This window comes from Lolium rigidum, chromosome 4, assembly GCF_022539505.1.
Source record: "Lolium rigidum isolate FL_2022 chromosome 4, APGP_CSIRO_Lrig_0.1, whole genome shotgun sequence".
NCBI lineage: Eukaryota > Viridiplantae > Streptophyta > Magnoliopsida > Poales > Poaceae > Lolium > Lolium rigidum.
The window spans coordinates 228,640,635-228,660,272 of NC_061511.1; the positions used below are offsets into that span (position 1 = coordinate 228,640,635).

Below are 19,638 nucleotides of genomic sequence, written 5' to 3' on the forward strand. Positions count from 1 at the left end.
GTCTGCTTTACTCAGGTTTTTCCAAAAACACCGGCTTCCCGATATACTTACCCCGTTACAAACTTCCTCCAAATCAAAATGGTCATTGGTAAAAAAGAATCTTAACTATAAACATCTTTATTATACTAATCCAAATGAAACCTAAATTCTTCTTCTTTGCACATGAGAAATAACCGAGGGAGTTCACCCGCCGCCATGTCCACATTTGGTTTGCATATGTTTTGTGATTTTATGCAGATTGTTCTCTTGCGGTGGGGTGTGAAATGTATTCTTTTTTTGCTACAATAATGTTGGTTTATTTAAAACCTCCCTCTATGTTCTTTGTCAACTCAAAATTATTCAGGAAGGATGAATGACTATGCCACTTAGACTTGAGGAAACAATGAAGTTAGTACACCAAGAGTTTCATAAAGGAGCATTGTTATATTTCCATTCTTATTTTCTGTAATAATATGCTAAAAATGTCTTGTTTACTGTTATTTATACAGGATGATTGTTGTTTGCAGCACAGATTGTGAACAACCCTGGTTTTGTTGTATCATGTTTTTACGACATGTATTTCGATTTTATTATGGACAATGTTATTAAGATAATTCATCTACCACTACTTATGTATGTTGATATCTAGTTTATTTGCGCTCTGCACCTTTCAAATCTCACGAAAAATATTTATATTTTTTTGTCAAATACTAGCAAGGCACAAATCCAGAGGCCGACTGCAGCTATAGCTATATGTTTCATTGCATAGTTCTCCCACCCTTTCTTTGTTTTGTTGATATAGAAAGTCCAACACTTTTATTAGGCAACTATATATAGAACATAGATAAGATTGACAACCCATTGAGGCAACAAAGAGTACTCCTATATGGTGAAAAAGGTTATCAAACACGGGATAAAGACATGTGTATGATCATACACGACAATCATGTTTTAGTTCAAATTTAAACTTAAATTCTGACATTTTTCATAGATTGGAGGGAGTAACATCTTTGTAAGCTAAATTCATGCTAACTTCTAGTAAAATGTTTTTTTTTACTTTGGAAATGAATCGGCACCTTAAGAAAACTAGTTTATTTATTGAACTCTCTACCAGACTAGGTTTAGTAAATCACAATAAGGATGTTTTATAGTTAGCTTTCAACGAGAAGATATTTTCTTCAATTAATACTTTTTGAACAATGTAGAAGTTTTTTTTTTTTGAAAAAAAGAATAACGTAGAAACGTGTATATGATAATCACGAACCAAGGGAGATGGGTTCTTTGTTTAATTTCTGAGTATGGTACATGGCTCAACACACTTTACGGTTATTATTAGATGCATCGTGGGAGCTCGATTTACATCCGATTCATACACCCTATTTGATGGTTTCATGATGTAGACTCGTCCCTGGCACCCACTCTTTCATGGGCCCGTGGACACGAAATTGTCCTTCGAGCCACGACCGACCGAGCGCGGTGTGATGTCGGTTTGTTTGGGTGCAAGCGTGGCTAGGGAGTGTGGACGATGGTAGGATCTCGTCGGTGCCCTTTTAAGGACGCGCATGGGACACGAAGATGTGTACCATTGATGGAGGCGCAGAAGTTCAGCCGCCGCCCGCTGCCCGACGGCCCTGTGGAGACAGGGCGCGGACACGCGATGTGTGCGTGACCCATCCATGCAAACGCATTCGCGACGCAAATTTGGGCCGCGTTTGTGTCATGTGGATGGTCCGGTCATTTTTGCATCGGCCTGATCGGGGTGTGCAGCCCCATTTTTCAACTGCGCGGCCGCTAACATCCGGTTGTGTCGGGGCCGGTGGAGATGCACTAAACGCTATTTACGGTATCAAACCAAATCCTCGTTTTCCTATATCTACGGGAATGGCGCAAGGCGCCGACGGCCTGCTCATACGCCGACGACCAATAGTTGGGGCCGTCGGTGTATGGCTGGCTAGGCCAGCACGCCAAGTGAGCCCTCGGCGTCGCGACGTCCTCGACGTAGGCAACGCTATGCCTACGGCTGCCCTCGGTGTACTCTGGTCCATCGGCGTAGGCCTGAGCACGCGCCCCTCCATGGCCAGGCTGTGACGGGGTTGTCACGGCGTCAGTGCTACGCCGAGGGCTGCCCTCGGCATAGCCTCCTCCCCTTTTTATTAATCTACGCCGACGGCCACCCTCGGCGCAGCCTTGAACTCTTTTCCCTCCACGCCCCTCCCCCTGATCGCTTTTTTAAGTTTCAACTGAATGATAGAAAATGATAAAAAAAATTGAAAACTAAAATCCTTCGAGAAGTCCATGTGTTATGTCATCTAGTTGCATACGAAGTCAGAAAAAATGTATAATATATCTTACATCCGAATTCACTAGGGTTTACCCATTTGGCATTTTTTTAGATTCTCAAAATTCTAAATGGAAATATGAAAGCATGAAGATTTTTGTTTTTACCAGAAATTCAGGATTTTATATATTTTAATTTAAAAATAGTAATTGCATCTTGCATAGAGATTATTATTACTTATACGTTGATGTCTATTTAAATAATTGTTAAAATTCAAAATAATAAAGAGTTGTGATATCACGGTCTAAAGATCAATAGGATTGATATGGTAATATTATTAGCAATGTTCGTTTCTTTCGTGGAAACTCAACTGGAAGGACCAAGATGTTAAGCTTGCTAGGATGGAAGTACTATGAGGATGAGTGACCAAATTTGGAAGTTTGACTATGAGTGTAATTTGATCTAATATTAAGTGTAGTTAGAGTTAAAATGATTCATGTGAGAGAATAAAAAAATTGAAAAAATGATTTTTTTTGAAAATTTGAAGTTATCGGACGGCGTGGCATGTGCCGAGGGTCTAGACACCGATGGTGGCCGTCGACTTATACGGGCTACATCGAAGGACGGGTCTACGCCGACGGCCCACGTGGCTCTGCCAAGAGGCCCTTCGCCGAGGAGCTACGCCGAGAGCTGCCCTCGGCACGTAGCCTACGCAGACGGCCCAATATGGCTACGCCGAGGGTTTCCGGCCATCGGCGCTATGCCATTCGTGTAGTGACACTACCAAATCCGTAGTTCCTTAACATTGGCACGCACACACCAAGCCACGGGATCACCCACACCATCGTCCAAATCCTCGTGATTCGTCTTAACAAGTAGTATTATCAGACTCTAGCTTTCATGTATATCAGCAAGCTCCTCTTTTGATGTGTACAAGGTTTACCACATATCTAGGAGCCTCAATTACAAAGCTCGTCATCAAGCGAGACTAAAAAGTACAGTTTTGAATGGGGGGTAGAAAATCGTTCTATGTTTGCTTGCTCGGGAAAAGTGTATCTTTTTTTCGACAAATGGAATATATTAATATCAAGAAGATACCAATTACACTCAGCCTCTGCAACAACGCACCACCCTAACGGCACTACGGATGCACACAACTAAAAATAAGAAAAGAAAACTAAGAAACAAAAATCCCGCTACTGTATCTCGGGCCTAACAACAGCAATACATCCACCGCCAAGACAACACCTGAATTACAGACTCTCCAAAAACAACGCCTCCAAGAAGGGAACAGTGCTCAAACACCGTCGTCGCGCGATCAAAGATCTTAGGTTTTCACCCTGAAGATAGTCCCCGCTCTCAAAACAATGTCTCCACCAAGGTCATTGCCAGGCACAACCAATTAAGGCCAGACCTTGGGTTTCACCCTGAAAGGTAGGACTCTGCACTTCACTTGTGTTGTCGCCCCCACTTTCATACCGCTGTTGTGAAGCCCGGAACACCAAGCAAGTCCCTCAACAACGCGGAGACTTGAACCTCCCTTAGCTAGTCCTCCCCTCCGACCTTCATGAAATTCTCTTCTTCCGACTTTCATCATGGATCCATAGTCACTTGATGTCAACACAGAAAAAGAGCTTCGCGCCGCTCCCTCCAGAACCAATCGGTCGGAATAAAAACATGGGTGCGCACGAACGAATACCTCTGATCCAGCAAACTCCAGGCAAAGCACTGTTACATTCGCCGGCGGAGCCTTCCGGAACTTAACCCCCGGCAAGATCACGAGTCCAGGCCTCCGGTAGGTCCTCCTCTTCACGCAAGAGAGGCCCTAGGACCGCCGCCTTTATTCAGGTCGGACCCCCACGTCGGCGACCATCCTGGGCTAGCGAAACCAACCCTCCACCAGCGACACCATCGCCGGCTTCCATGGACCTCCATCTCGCCGCCGGATCGCGGTGATAGATCAAAAGATCCACCACCACCAACCGCAGGCCGACCCTCTCCGGCGAAGAAGAGGGCCACCTCCTCCGTCGAACCCAAGGCTGCTGCCCCGGGCGCCCTCGTGTCGCGGAAGAAGCCCGAGATCGCCTCCACGCACCGACAAGAGGCGGGGGGGAGGGCATGGCGCAGACCGAGGTCCTAGCCGCCGCCCACCACCAGCCCCTGCCGGTGTGCTGCGGGTGGAAGCCTACGGGAGGGGAGGGGTGGACCGCAGCGCAAGAGCCGCCGCCGCCCATCACCATCCGCGCCGGTCGCCGCCGTATGCGTCGAGGAGGGAAGAGCCCGTCCGCCATCCCCCACGACGGCGAGGAAATGCCCCCGCCGCCGCCACGCCCCGAGGGTCTTTGCCCCGGCGACGCTACCGACGGCGGCGGCGGCGGGGGAGAGGGTCGGGAGGAGGGGGTCGGGAGGAGCTTCGTAAGAGTCAGATCACGTGAGATATGGTATGACTAAATGTAAATACGGAGTACTTTTGCCGTAGCCGTGTAGAGTCGGAGTCCCAGAAGGGTCCGATACCCAGGAAAAGTGTATCTAAACCAGATCGAATATCATGCTGTAAAACATTCATCGCGAAATAAATCGACCCCGTAAGAGACCCTTTGATTTATTTGCATTCAGTTGCTGTCATCAATTAAAGAACACGATGCCACGGACGAAGCAAAGATCAGGTAAGAGTTGTGGTCGGCGAGGGCGGCCACACACCACACGGCCTCCAGCGGCGCATCGTCGCATCGACGCACACGCGCGAGTTCATCAGCGGCGCGTCCACGCACACCCGCGGTGGCCTCTCGTCATACGCAGAGTTCGACGTACGAGAGCCGGAGGCACGCCCGCCGCCGCCGGCATGCCAAGTTGCCAACGCCCGAGCCGGAGTACGTTTCATACACGTTGTGCGCCATCCGAATCCATCAAGACCTCGGGTTCCATCTGTTTGGCTGCTACATAGGCTACGTCTCAGTCTAAAACCTTAACATAATCATTGGGCCGGTGATCTCCCTAAACCTCAAAGGGATACGCGAAACACGGGAAGGACCTTGCTGAACTCAAAATTTAATCCAGCGCGGAACTTGGGGCGAAATCCAGAGGCAGAGAGCCAGTTGCATCATATGGAGATCATGTCCTCCTCGTTGCGCCGTCATCCTCCCCAGACGGTAGTGTCCTTACCAAACGACACTATCTTTGACATCCTCTCCAGGATCCCTGTGAAGTCCCTTTGCAGGTTCCGATGTGTGTCCAAAGAGTGGTACGCCCTGATAGCCGACCCTGGCTTCCACTCAGCGCACAAGTCTCGCGTCGAGCCGCTCCTCATTGTTGGCTCCCGTCGGGACAATTCCCTGCGACTAATTGACATGGAGGGTAGTGTGGTGAAAGTGATCAACGGCGTGGGTTGTGTTTGGAAGCTTATATGCGGAAGCCGTGATAACCTCACATGCGTGATTACCCGTACTGGAGATGTTAAGGTGATCGACCTTGCAAATGGGTCAGAAGTGCCTGTGACCACCTGGAAAGATGGCCTTTGGGGTTTCGGATGCAGTATTCCATCTAGTGTGTACAAGCTGGTCTACATCAAAGGCGACACATGTGAGATCCTCACACTAGGAGATAGTGTGGGGTGGAGACAAATGCAGCTGCCTCCAACCAGCAACATTTCCTATCGTAGCAATCCGGCCGTGGTAAATGGCATGATGCATTTGATGCTAGAATCATACTCAGATGGAAACAATGTACTCTGCTTTAACCTTGAGACTGAGGAGTGGAAGGAGGGGATCAAAGGTCCACCAAATGTAGACCTTAAGGGTTGTGACCCAGCGTTGAGCGAGATCAACGGCTCCTTGTGTATGGTTCAACCGGTGCTTTATGGCTTCGATGGGTTGACAAACATATGGCTCCTCACTGATCCTGACAAGAGCACATGGGTTAAGAGGTACACGGTATCCTTGGATTCATCCTGGTTTTCTCAGTTGATGCCTTTGAGGATGTTACGCGATGACACGAAGCTGCTCTTTTGTGACACCCATGAGGGCAGAGACGTATGGATAGCGCAAATCTACAATTCATGCCATTGGAAATGCACAGACGCACCAAAAGCACTGGATGGTGCCCATGATACCAATTTTAGTCCTTGCAGCTTGCACTTGGAGAGTTTTGTATCGGTCAAGAGGTAGAGCCCTTGATCTTCCATTTTTTTTTTCTTTTCTTCTTCGAAGTAGTTGCTTTGATCCACATGGAACAACATCTTATGTTATGTTGGACAGAACCTAAAAATCTTTGATTGTCATTTACAAAATGTATATCCACGTTTTTATTTTAGAACCATGGAGGCTGCATGTCATATATCAAAGAGGAAGAGAAGGCCAAAGAAGGTCAAACTATAGTTACATAGAGTTCCAAAATATTCTGCATACATTACGTCAAGGATGAATAAATTTATGAGAGGTCTACCCATTCCAAATGTTCAAGTTGTATCCTGCTTGCTGCTCCCAAAAACGCATTTTTATTTTTAGTTACAAGTGCAACATTATTGAACCAGATATATATGACGACTTCAAAATATTGAGTTGTTTTTTCTAATTGAGCTGTGATTGGAAATAGTACATGTCTTGAAAGAACAAATGTGTACAATTTCGAACAGGAAGTAGTGTCGACCACCACAAGCGTAAAATAGCTCTTTTATATATATGAAATTTTAAATACATCATGTCCACATCTGCCAAAAGAAATTTAAGGACTGTGGCAACGCATGGACACTTAATTAGTCTACTTAGAGGAACCGCTTCATTCCCCACTTCCCCTCTCCCCCTCTGCTACAGGACCTTGAGGGTCGACCTCTGTCGGCCGAAGCCGATCTGAGGATTGGCTATGCGGCCTACCATGATGATGTCCAGAATGGGACAGTCTCGTTGGTCATCGACGGCAAAGACGACGATCCTGGGCAGAAAGCTCTTCCACCTCGTCCCCGGGGCCATAAGTCTAGCAATGCCGATCTTGCCCGGAAGGCATCAACCCTTGCGTTGAGCTAAACCTTGGAGAAGATCATGGCAGACTCTCAAGCCGCGCTGGACAAAAGGGACGAGAAGAAGCGTCTAGAGAAAGAGGCCGCAGCTACCATCTACCTCAACCTTACCAAAGAGGTTAGTGAGGTCCAAAGGATGCACGTTAAGACTAAACAGGCAGACGCCGATGCCAAAATGCATTTCACCGAGGCCAGAAAGATGGAGGCCGAGGCTAAGATCCCGGTAGAAGACACAAGGATCATGCTGGCCGACTTGAGTAACATGGACGACGACACCAGGGCCTGGTTCCTGAAGAAACGCGCCAAAATCCACGCGGGAGACAGCTGATCTGCGACGGTATTGTCAACCACCATGGCCTCTTTTTGGACTATATTTGATACCCATGTTTGGCCACCTTTTGAACTACATTTTGTGTCCTACCATGTGCACAATGTGATGAAAATTTATCTTAGACCTCAATTTAAGCCAATGTGATGGAGATGACCATATGTTCATGATATTTGCTTGTTTCTCCTGTTTTTCGACATTTCTCGCGGCTAAAATGCACGGCCCGCCGGAGGACATGCCCTGTGGACAGCTCTGCCATTCCAAAAACACTTCCCAAAACAAGAACTCTGCCCCAAACTTTCACCGGTTTATATGTTTCAAACTCTCGCAGTTTTTCTTTTGCCAAAACAAAATCTACACCAAAACGGGTTCGTGTTTTGCTAGCTCAAATCAAGGTTTTAGAAGAATTCCTTTTTGGTGGGTCAGTACGACCATGGACATCGGGTCATCCCGTTGGTCATTCTTGGACGAGACATGTCTGCTCACTCTATTATTCATCATAGCACAACATGGAGGTAGTAAAGCTGAACATATTCACAACTCTGTTACTAATTTATCACTGTAGCACAATGGGAATATAAAAAGAGAAGCCTGACGAACACAAAAATACACCTGTCGTCAGACATTCTCACCGGACTCCACCGTACAACATCCATACACACTCGACTCGAGACTCTAAGAAGCAAATTTTACAACCAAATGTTCGTTCGAAAAAATATGAAACTGGAAAGATGTATGAAACGAAGGGAAACGAGATCAGATTAAGCAGGGAAAGCTTCTAGTGATCCCCGGTGATCTTCTCGGTGGCGCTGGTGGTGTCCTTGGCGGTGGCGCTGTTGTTCGTGTTGTCTCCGCCCATCCCCAGCGTGTTCACCACCGCGTCCTTGGCGCCGACCACCGCGCCCACCACCGTCTCGCCGGCCTGCTGGAGCACGCTGCCGGTCTTGTCCTTGCCGGCGACGGCGGAGTCCTTGGCGTACTGCGCCGCGTCGTAGGTCCTGTCCTGCGCGTACTGCGCAGTCTCTGCCGCCTTCTGCCTCGCCAACTCGGCGGTCTCGGCGGCCTTTTGCTTGGCCAACTCCGTCTTCTCGCCGAGGAAGCTGCCTGTCTGGTCCTTGCTCTCCACGGTCTTGTCCTTGGCCGCCTGCGCGGTCCCGGTTGTCTTATCCTTCGCCGCCTGCGCCGTGCCTGTCGTCTTGTCCTTCGCCGCCTGCGCCGTGCCTGTCGTCTTGTCCTTCGCCGCCTGCGCCGTCTCGGTGGCCCGGTCCTTGGTGGCCTGCGCCGCCCCGGTCGTCTTGTCCTTGGCCGCCTGCGCCGTGCCGGTCGTTTTCTCCTTTGCCGCTTGCGCCGCCTCGGCGGCGCGGTCCTTTGCAGCCTGTGTCGTCTGGGTGGTTTTGTCCATTGCGTCGCCGGCCTTCTGCTTGGCGGCCTCGGTGACGCCCTGACCCTGGCCGGACGCGTTCCCCGCAAGGCCGGCCGCCTGGTCCTTGGCCTCGTAGGCCTTGTCCTTGGCCGCGCCCATCACCTGCCCCGTCTTCTCCTGCAAATACCACGATCACATTTTCAGAGATGAACTGAAGCAGGTAGGATCGAATGATCGCTGACGTCCCGTCTACTCCTGCGTGTGGGCATGAACGTACCTGGGTGTGGCCCTTGGCCTCGCCGACGCGGTAGCTCGCCTGCTCCTGGTTGGATGCCATCTCGATCTCACCAACTAAATTGGCTCAAAACAAACTGCTTCACTCGAAGAAGAAGCAAGATCACAACTGCGATGACGAACTGGAGTGTGTAGATTTCTCTCTGGAGAAGAAGGTCACCGGCTCAATTCAGATTGTTCTGCCTGACCAAAAAGGGTACATCGTTTATATATATAGGCTGCAGCTACGAGACAGGCCCGTGGCCGTGGGACACGTCGCGTACAGGATGGACACGTAGAATGGACACGCGGTGTAGCGCGTCCGTGCCTTCGCGAAGCTTGGCCATACCGTGAGAGCTGATTCGATCGAACACATGAGGAAGCTCATTAAAAAAATGAGAAGGAGGCCAAGAAGTACAGGTTAACACGTGTAAAGACATCGAGTGGATGGCATATGACAATGGAGCACACTGTCTCTCATTTTTAAACCGAGTCCATGATACTAGTACAACTTAGATACTCCTTTCATAAATGTGCAAGTAGGATACGCCTTTCTACGTGCATCGTAAAGTTCGCCGTGACGCGTGACGCCTTACAAGCAATGATCGATGCGGTGGCCGGTGGAGGCGTGTGTAGCGTATATGTGCCCTTAGCTTCCGTTCCATCTGCGTGTTTCAGCTTCAACCCCTTCTATTTCAAATACCCCTCCCTTCCATAAAGATTGTCTAACATTTGTTAAAATTTAGATGCAGCTAGACATTAAATAATAGCATCTAGATATATATCTAGATTTTAATAAATCTTAGACAATTTTTATGGGTTGGAGAGAGTATTTTATTGTGGCATACTCTCTCCATTCTTAGATATGAGGGGTATAGTTTTCAAAAAAAAATCTAAAAAAATATAGGATTTATTAGATAGCACCACCTGTCTAGAGAATTTTTTTTAGGATTGGATCACCTTTTTTTATCTTATGCAAACTACTCTCTTTTGTCGCATCAAAAGTCATTGGGTAATTTCACCTAAACCTGGTATAATTTTCCATCTATGTGCGCTATTCAATTTTTGTGTCTAAATCTATACAATTATATCTAGGAACAAAGTGAGTACTATACACATATAAAACTAATTGGCCACTATAGCCGGTTTACGTTAAAAAAAAAATCTGACTCAGGCGACCCATAGCCTTTTTCCCCTATGAATGACACAAATTATATGTGAACCCAATCAAATATATACCTCGATAAAATATGCAATTGGGAGAAATAAAGAGAACTAACATGTGGTTGGATATGATTAACCCCATGTTTAACACTTTGGTGTTTCATAAAAGACATAATATTTCTTCGGTGGAAGGCGACATTCCTGTCGATAGCGAGACGTCTCTGGTGACTTTGTTACTCAAGACCTGCATGGCGGATCGGTTTCTTGACTCGATCTCTCGGAGATCCTCATAGGGATACGGTGCGTTCATAGGGGTGGGGGTTGTTCAGCGCCAAGACACTCCATCCACGGTAATGGGCACCACAAAACATCATCGCCTCACCGTGAACTGAGCATAATAATGGCAACTGATGACTCCCTACAACCCGACAAATGAAATATGTGAAACCAACCCTCACACATCCCGCAACGACATCGAAACCAGCGATACTAATTATCCTGGGCAGACAAAACATGAGTTACTTATTTCAACGTGTCGTCCCCTCTGATTCCAGAATGGACAACCCAATGGCATGGCTACCTTACAAATTAGACCACAATGGTCTTCAATGGCCCCTAGCGAGGAAACCGAATGCTAGAAGTGAGGGAGGCCAACATAATCAGCCAACAAGGACCGAGGGATGTGTAGCATCTAGGGTTTATCTTTATGTTTGCAAGGACCGAGGGATTTGTAGCATCTATGGTTTGTCTCTATGTAGGACGAGGCATAGAGGTAGCCGGTTCAACATCTCATTCATGGGATTGTGGCATTGATCTTAGGCACACCCTACTTTGGTCGGATCCGAGTGTCGAGCCATATTGGAACCTTAACGCGGCCGAGTATAGGGCATTGAGCAAAGAGGGTGATTTTCATAAATTATTAATTTATAGAACAGTTTATTTTCTAGCTTAAATTTTCTGACAAGAGAAAGATTTAGTGGGTTTTTTCACTCGGTACATCAGGCCCGAGCCAAAAACCTCAGAGGGTCCGAGATTGGGATTTACGATAACCATTTTGAATACGATACAAAATTATTAAAAAAATTATATTAAATAATCAGCAATGTCTAAACCGTTCGAATATATTGTTTGAAGTACGAGGAATCAAAAGTTTTAGAAAAATGAGTTGGACATAGGGTTAGATTGGAGGGAACACATACTCCCTCCTTTCTAACTTAGGACACATATTAGTTTTGGTCAAAGTATACAATTTGACTTACTATATTTTATAAATATATTAGTTTTTATATTACCAAATTCATATAATATAAAAATATTTTATAATGGTTATAATAACATTGAATTAATTTTTTAGATGTTGATATTATTTTTTATATATTTAATTAAAAGTTTACAAGTTTGACTTTAACTAAAACTAATATGCCTCCGAATTTGGAAATGATGGAGTGCGGGGGATTTAGGTTTCATTAATTAACTAGCAAAAATTAAACCAAATTCATACGTACTAGGATATTTTCCACGATAACATCATTCATCGGACGGAGCGGGGGAATTCGGTTACCGCCGGTTACATGGCCCGTAACATGGGAATTCGGTTGCCGTTTGCCAGATAATAACATGAGAATTCGGCTACTGACTACTACGAGGGAATTCGGTTACGGTTACAGGAAATTTGGCTAAGGAATCCAGTTACTAGCCGGTAACGCGGTATTTCACTCGGTAACAATATCTCTCCTCAGAGGCGGAAAACTATTGTACACGAACCATAAACCATACTTCTCAACTTAATGCCAAATTGAATTCTTATTGCAGCATGTGAAATGGTGATGGATGACGAGCTGATCTGGACTTTGTCTCAATGTGGTGTTTTTAGTGTCAAATCTTTCTATTTAGCCATGCAAAACTGTGGTAATGTTCCTTATAAATTTATATATTTGACAAATTAAAATTCCTCTATGAGATAAATATTTTTTTCTAGCACCTTTTTTCGATAAATAATATTTTATTACTTAAAGTTTAAATAATACACCCGGCCTCTGCATAGCCACGATGCACAACACCTACTTAAAAAAAGATGATTTGCTCAAACGGGGTTGAAAATGTACCGCCAATTGTCTTATTTGTGGTAAGAATGTGATTATGTGAGCATTGATCATCTCTTTGTTGCATGCCCTCTCGCAAGACATATATGCAACATAAGAAACTGAAGAGGTTTAATCTCTGGCTCAAGAGTTTTGCATCTAAGAAACTGAAAATTTTAACTGTTGAAATTGCCGCTGTGTTATGTGCTATTTGAAAGACAAGAAACTTTGCCTGCTTTGATAAAAAAAAGTTGCCTAGAAGTTCGTTGATGTTAGATTGACTATTTGTATTCTCTACAAGTTTAGGAAACCGCATGACTGGAACTGCAGTTGGAAAAAATTGCGGATGAATCTTTCCAAGCAAGAAGGAGCTGGCCTTAGAATTGCAGCAGGGGCGCAGAATTGCTGGAGAAAATACGGATGAAGTTTTCCAGGCAAGAAGGAGCTGGCTTTGTTGATGCCACGGCTGGGATTATGAGGTTGAAGCGAATAATATTGTACTCCAAAAAAAGTTTCAAGTTTGTTTAAATTTACATATATCTACGCCCTGAAAATATCTAGATACATAAAATGTAGGCACATGAGCACCAGGTTTTAAAAATCATATTTTTAAGTTTTTTAAAAATTGAAATTAAATATCTACATACATATAAACATTTCGAAGGTACAGAGAAACATGTTGTATTTTAAGCTGTAATAAATGTGACGATATTTTACAAAAATATACAATTTTTAAATATTTTTAAAAAATGCTCATGTGCACCAAATATGCTTCATTGATAAGTTACAACTTTTAATAACGGAAGGCTTTTCTTTCTAGCTGCTGCCCAGCAAAAAGGTCTCACGTTTCTTCTGGTCTCTGAGCTGCGGGCTGCCGGCTGCGGCTGTGGTGGGTTATGTAATGGCGGCGTCGCGGATGGAACTTCGTACATGATGGTTACTTCTAATGGAAATCAAGGCTCGGCCCTTTTCATCAGAAAGAAAGAGGAAGAGAAAACATCACCCATACAGACTCTAGACACGTAAATACATCAAAATGGAAGTTGCAACCAAATGTGTGTTCGAAAACCATGAAAAAGTATTAATGAAACGAAAGCAAATTAATCTGGAACGCATTCATCTAGTGATCGCCGGTGATCTTCTCGGTGGCGCTGGTGGTGTCCTTGGCGGTGGCGCTGTTGTTCGTGTTGTCTCCGCCCATCCCCAGCGTGTTCACCACCGCGTCCTTGGCGCCGACCACCGCGCCCACCACCGTCTCGCCGGCCTGCTGGAGCACGCTGCCGGTCTTGTCCTTGCCGGCGACGGCGGAGTCCTTGGCGTACTGCGCCGCGTCGTAGGTCCTGTCCTGCGCGTACTGCGCCGTCTCCGCCGCCTTCTGCCTAGCCAACCCGGTGGTCTCGGCAGCCTTCTGCTTGGCCAACTCCGTCTTCTCGCCGAGGAAGCTGCCGGTCTGGTCCTTGCTCTCGACGGTCTTGTCCTTGGCCGCCTGCGCCGTGCCGGTCGTCTTGTCCTTGGCCGCCTGCGCCGTCTCGGCGGCACGGTCCTTGGCGGCCTGAGCCGTGCCGGTCGTCTTGTCCTTGGCCGCTTGCGCCGTCTCGGCGGCGCGGTCCTTCGCTGCCTGTGCTGTCCCGGTCGTCTTGTCCTTTGCCGCCTGCGCCGTCTCGGCGGCGCGGTCCTTGGCAGCCTGCGTCGTCTGCGAAGTTTTTTCCATTGCCTCGCCGGCCTTCTGCTTGGCGGCCTCCGTGGCGCCCTGCCCCTGGCCGGACGCGTTCCCTGCCAGACCCGCCGCCCGGTCCTTGGCCTCGTACGCCTTGTCCTTAGCCGCGCCCATCGCCTGCCCGGTCTTCTCCTGCAAAACACCACGAGCACAACAGTTCAGACACGGCAGAGGCGACATTTTTCCTGGCGACGGTCGAGATCGGGGACATGTACGTACCTGGGTTTGGCCCTTGACCTCGCCGACGCGGTAGCTCGCCTGGTCCTGGTTGGATGCCATCTCGATCTCACCAACTAAATTGGCTCAAAACAAACTGCTTCGCTCGAAGAAGAAGCAAGATCACAACTGCGAAGACGAACTGGACTGTGTAGATTTCTCTCTGGAGAAGAAGGTCACCGGCTCAACTCAGCTCTGATTGTTCTGCCTGACGAAAAAGGGTACATCGTTTATATAGGGTGCAGCTACAGGACAGGCCCGTGGGACACGTCGCGTACAGGAGGGACACGTAGAGAGGACACGCGGTGTATCCCGTCCGTGCCTTCCCGAAGCTCGGCCACATCCTGAGGGTAGCTCATTAAAAAAATGAGAGGAGAAGGCCAAGAAGTACATGTAAACAAGTGTCAAGAGATCGAGTGGATGGCATATGACAATGGAGCACACTGTCTCTCATTTTTTAACCGAGTCCATGATACAACTTAGATAGCAGCCCGGGTACCACAACTTGCACATTAGGTGCATTTTAGTCCCCGAAGTTAGAAATTGGGAAACCGGGTTCCAGAAGTTGTATGCCGGGCTGGTTTTGGTGAACATGAGCTGTGGTGCCTACGCGTGTCCGCCACGGTGGCATTGGAGTCTGAAGCTGCTGCTGTATTCGGCCCTGTTTGTGCTTGGTTTTTGTAATGCTCACCCTTATACTCTGGTTGTTGGTAAAAGGGAAAAGAAAAGTTTCAAGTTGGTTTTTGCCCCATCGTTTAGCTTTGGTGATCACGTGATTTGTGTGACGATTTTGAGCGAATTTTGAGTGTACTGTTCTAGTGTAAATCTGATTGAATAAATGCATGGCAATTTGGCATCATATTGACTGAACTAGTAGGCCTTGGCGCGGCGGCACGCCGCGCCCGTGGAGTTATCTCGTTGGTATGGATGCCGGTTTTTTGGTTTGAAAGGGGTGTCGGAAGGGTGACATTCTCTATGGTTTTATAGATCGAGTTAGGACTGAATCGTTGGTGGTCTGCTTTTTTTTTTTGCAGCAATGGATTTTGATGTTGAATCGTTGATAGTTTGCTGCTTTTATGTTGAAGCATGGAGGAAATAAACTGACCCGGTGGCACTAAGCTACACAACTACTAACATAGATATCAGGCAGCAAGGTGAAGTAGTTCCTGCGGCCAGTTTCTTCCTTCTGGTTGCATCACTATCGTCTTAATCTAAAGAGAGGGTGAGCACTGGTCCATCGATTGTGTTGTTCTTGGTAGACACCACGAAATTGGCATTGCATCTGAGGTTCTTGATGGGCCGGTTATCATTGCCGGTAAAGACCGAAATCACCCAATTGGGCAGCCTACAGATTGGACTGAGATCGAGCTCATTAAGAAATGACATAGTATTCTATCTCACAGTTGTTTCAGATGAACAAATGAATTAAAAGACATGAAAGTGGAAAATAGGGAGATCTTGATGGTCTACTATTTGTAGAGTGATATAGTTGAGTAGACTGGAAACAGCCAGATAGATAACAGTGAAATGCAAACGATAGAGAAATTGTTTCTCCGGGATGGGCCCAAAAGTACAGACACAACATTGTTCGAAGGCACTAAAAAGTGGTACACTGTGAGTGAACAGACATGTAGCAACTTACAGTACTGTCCATAGGAAGGCAATATGTCTCCAACAGAACAAAAACACTACACTACCATACAACATAGAGTCTACAGATAGTACATGACAGATGGGAACTAAGTGTAGCATCATGTAAACGAAATGTTCAGCACTTGGAGCTCTGTCAGCTTGTACAGATACATCCATAGTTGGGTAACTGCAACCGACATCAGTAGAAACCTTGGTCAAATCCATTAGTTGAAGTGGCAGCATCTTGATTTGAAGCACAGCTAGGAAAAATAATAGCAGCTTGACATTTAGAATTTTTTTCCATATCGAACTTCTACATATGAAATCTAACCTGATTAGGTATTGCTGTATGGAAGAAGAGATCATTCTATATGAATGCATCAACCCCGTAATGATTCTAAATTCTTTTACTATGATGACGTATTCTCTGTGAGTAAAATTTAGATCTGTAAGAAAGCAATTATAGTGTAAGTACAAAGAAGCAAGAATCAGAACACTAATTTTTTCAGCAAGATCTGAACTTTCAAGAGTGACGATGGTGACTTCTAGACTTTCTTGATTTGCTATGTTCAATTGCGCTTTGCAAATAGCGATGGATCATCGGGATGGTATTTTATTTTGTGATGACGTGGTACTTATCATGATGTGATAATGCCAATTTCGCTCATTTAAAGAAAGATGTCATGTTCAGATGGATCGGTGCAAATAATCAAGCTCTTCATAGTCATGTGCTTTTTTCGAGAATTGTCATGTGTGTTGTTAATCATGCCAATGACTGAATCTGCATCGTGAACTCAGATTTAAACATAGAAGGACCGACGGCCATCTTCCTGAGTTGAAGTAACTCAAATACCAACAACCCCAGATCAGATTTTGTATGAAGATTAACTCATGCATGCAAAAAGTTTTAAATAAAACAAACATAGTCAGTATTGTAAGATAAGAAAGAAGTCTCACATAAATATATTAGTTTTTATCCTCTTGGCTTCATTGAGGTTCTCCTTGTTACTTTGCAAGCATGATACGTGACTACGTGAGGAAACCAAATCATCCATAGATGGATGTGCTGTAAGACACACACATACCTTTGAATTAGTCTCACTGGAATTAGCTAGCCTCTAAAACTTTAAAAATAATCATGTTTGAAACATCAGAATTGTGGACAATGAAACATGTCCCAGGTACCAAGACCCAAATTTCACATATAGGCCACAATATCAATTTAATTTGTAGATAAACTGGTCTGTAAATTGGAAATAAGAGACACGTGTGAAAATCTTGGAAAAGACAGTCAAGAAGTACTCCTGAGCAAAAATAATTGAGGAAAACATGTCCCAGGTACCAACATCTACATTTCACAAACATATCATAGCATCAGTTTAGTTTGCACATACATTGGGTCTACAAATTTGAAAGAAAAGAAACAGGTGAAAAGTTTGGAAAAGACCTTCAAGAAGTAGTCATGAATAGCCGAGGAAAAAATGGCAGCAAGCCCTTGATTTACCATCAGAATATTTTTTCGAGAGAGGAGGAGGCCCCAGGATATTGGATTGATTTATCATCAGGTTTTAAAGAACACACACTCACCCACACCCTAGGTCTGTGCATCAACATGTAAGCATGCTAAAATACAGACTTCTTTGGTTATGCCTTTTCGAGAAACAGAAACTACATACTACGAACTACAACATCTGGTAAAAACACCGGATACTAAAGCACCAGCGTCGTCCAAACTTTCTCAGAATCTTAATACTTAAGCATGAGGGTCACCTGAATTTTATACTACCTGACCACATATCCTTGGGACAAATCCCAGTACTTAATTATATGCACACCATTCATCACTGAGTGAATGCAAACATCAGAAGCTACTCACCTACGTGTGGAGGAGCCGGGAACCACGGCGGCAACGCACAGTCACAACTCCAATCTGGACACTCTGCGGGCAAGCACGCACAATACCTCTCCTTCACTTGAGAGAGGATCAACCACGACGATGGACGCTTCAGCTCCTCACATAGCCGATACACCTCAGGAAGGACAGGAGGTCGTACACCGCACCGCCAGCGGCCTCGGTACGCCAGCCATCTCGGGACTGGAAGGAGAAGCCAAACCAGTATGCAAGGCTAACGCACCGGCACGCCCCAGCAGGTTACCATGGCAGACACCCGGAGGAATAGAGGCACCATCCATCTGTAGACCAAGAGAGGCAGCCGCGGGAGCACAAGTGCACAACCTCCAGGGGCATGATCCAACGCCCACCACTCCGGCCACACGGAAAAACAGGGGTGATGAACCTGCAGATCAGTAGGAAGGATGGAGGCGGCAGAGTTGCCAAAGACCGTGGAGCAGGAGCAAAGCCGAACTGGCCACCAGAAATCATCTCAACATGATGTACTCATGTACAAACTAAAGAACTGGTAGGATGGAGATGAACGCGCAAACCCTGGATCATCCATACGGAGTGCGGTGACGGCCGCGGAGCGGAACCACGGAGCGTCGACCTCTAGGCTTGCAGGAGAAACGGAGGCGTCCGGACGACCTCGGCCGGGCCGCCCCATCGGCCTACCGTCGGCGTCCATCTGCAGACCGGAATCAGAGGAGGGGCCGACAGTACATCATCGACTGGGACGCCACGGCAGGCTACCACGGCGACCAGGCGGAGCAGTACCATCCATCTGCAGGGAGCGGAGGCACCAAATCAATAAAAAAAATCAGGGGAAAGCAGAAGACGGAAAAAATCTAGAAAAACATGGAGATCGTTGCCATCACAAAGAAATAAAGAATAAGTAAAGGAAGAAGAGGGTGTGCCGCCTCGTTGGAAGGCCAGGATGGAGATGAGAGGGTCGCCTCCGGTGAAGGACGTGCCTCCATTGCCGCCTCGAGAGGAAGCACGACGACCAGGAAGAGACAATCCCACGACAAAGGAGGGTGCTGGAGCCGCCCACCACCTGCAGCAGGTTGATCCCCACAGCCGGTGGGCCACCATCTTCTTCTCACCTGAGACGTATGCGGAGATGGAGGTCGCCCCCCTGACCGGCGGCGCAAGATGCGGCAGGATGGAGTGAGCCAGGAGAGAGAAAGAGAAGAATAGATCTGAAGAGGCCAAATCCAAGATAGAGAAAGACAAATTTTAATACCGAAGTGGCTGCTCTTTTGGTCCGCCTTTCGCTAGGTACGCCACACTTAGCAAGAATTTTCTAGACGTAGCCAGCTCACAACACCTCCGTTGTTGGCGAGGCACTGAAAGGATAACCCAGTGACCGGAAGATAACCGGTTACCTGGATCAATCCACGGAGAAGAAAATGGGAGAAGGAAGATAAAATGCTGATGCTAATTTAGGTAAAGGGGTACGTGGATACACCGGAATGGTGAAAAATTGTGCATCTACAGTACCCAAATTAGCATTAGATGACCTAAACTGATTGTCTTTTATATAGTGTATAATGTACACTAACAAGGGAAACTGAGACTACTAAGTTCATTCGAATAAATTTGTGTGAATAAAAGAAAGAAACTGATTGTATATAACTTTGAATAGCAAATGAATTGTACAAAATCAATACATGGAAGACACTGGGATTGTATACTTGAT

General features: G+C 46.3%; 2 protein-coding genes across 2 annotated transcripts; both read right to left on the minus strand.

The window, feature by feature from the left end:
• Positions 1-8,374: 8,374 nt before the first annotated feature.
• On the minus strand, positions 8,375-9,296 carry LOC124649710 (ABA-inducible protein PHV A1-like). The gene is made up of 3 exons (XM_047189294.1): positions 9,237-9,296; positions 9,089-9,136; positions 8,375-8,890 (listed from the first exon to the last, which is right to left on the minus strand). Exons 1-3 carry the CDS (start codon positions 9,294-9,296, stop codon positions 8,375-8,377), a joined length of 624 nt encoding a protein of 207 aa, XP_047045250.1.
• A 4,301-nt stretch (positions 9,297-13,597) lies between these two features.
• On the minus strand, positions 13,598-14,473 carry LOC124649711 (late embryogenesis abundant protein, group 3-like). The gene is made up of 2 exons (XM_047189295.1): positions 14,414-14,473; positions 13,598-14,326 (listed from the first exon to the last, which is right to left on the minus strand). Exons 1-2 carry the CDS (start codon positions 14,471-14,473, stop codon positions 13,598-13,600), a joined length of 789 nt encoding a protein of 262 aa, XP_047045251.1.
• Positions 14,474-19,638: the final 5,165 nt, after the last annotated feature.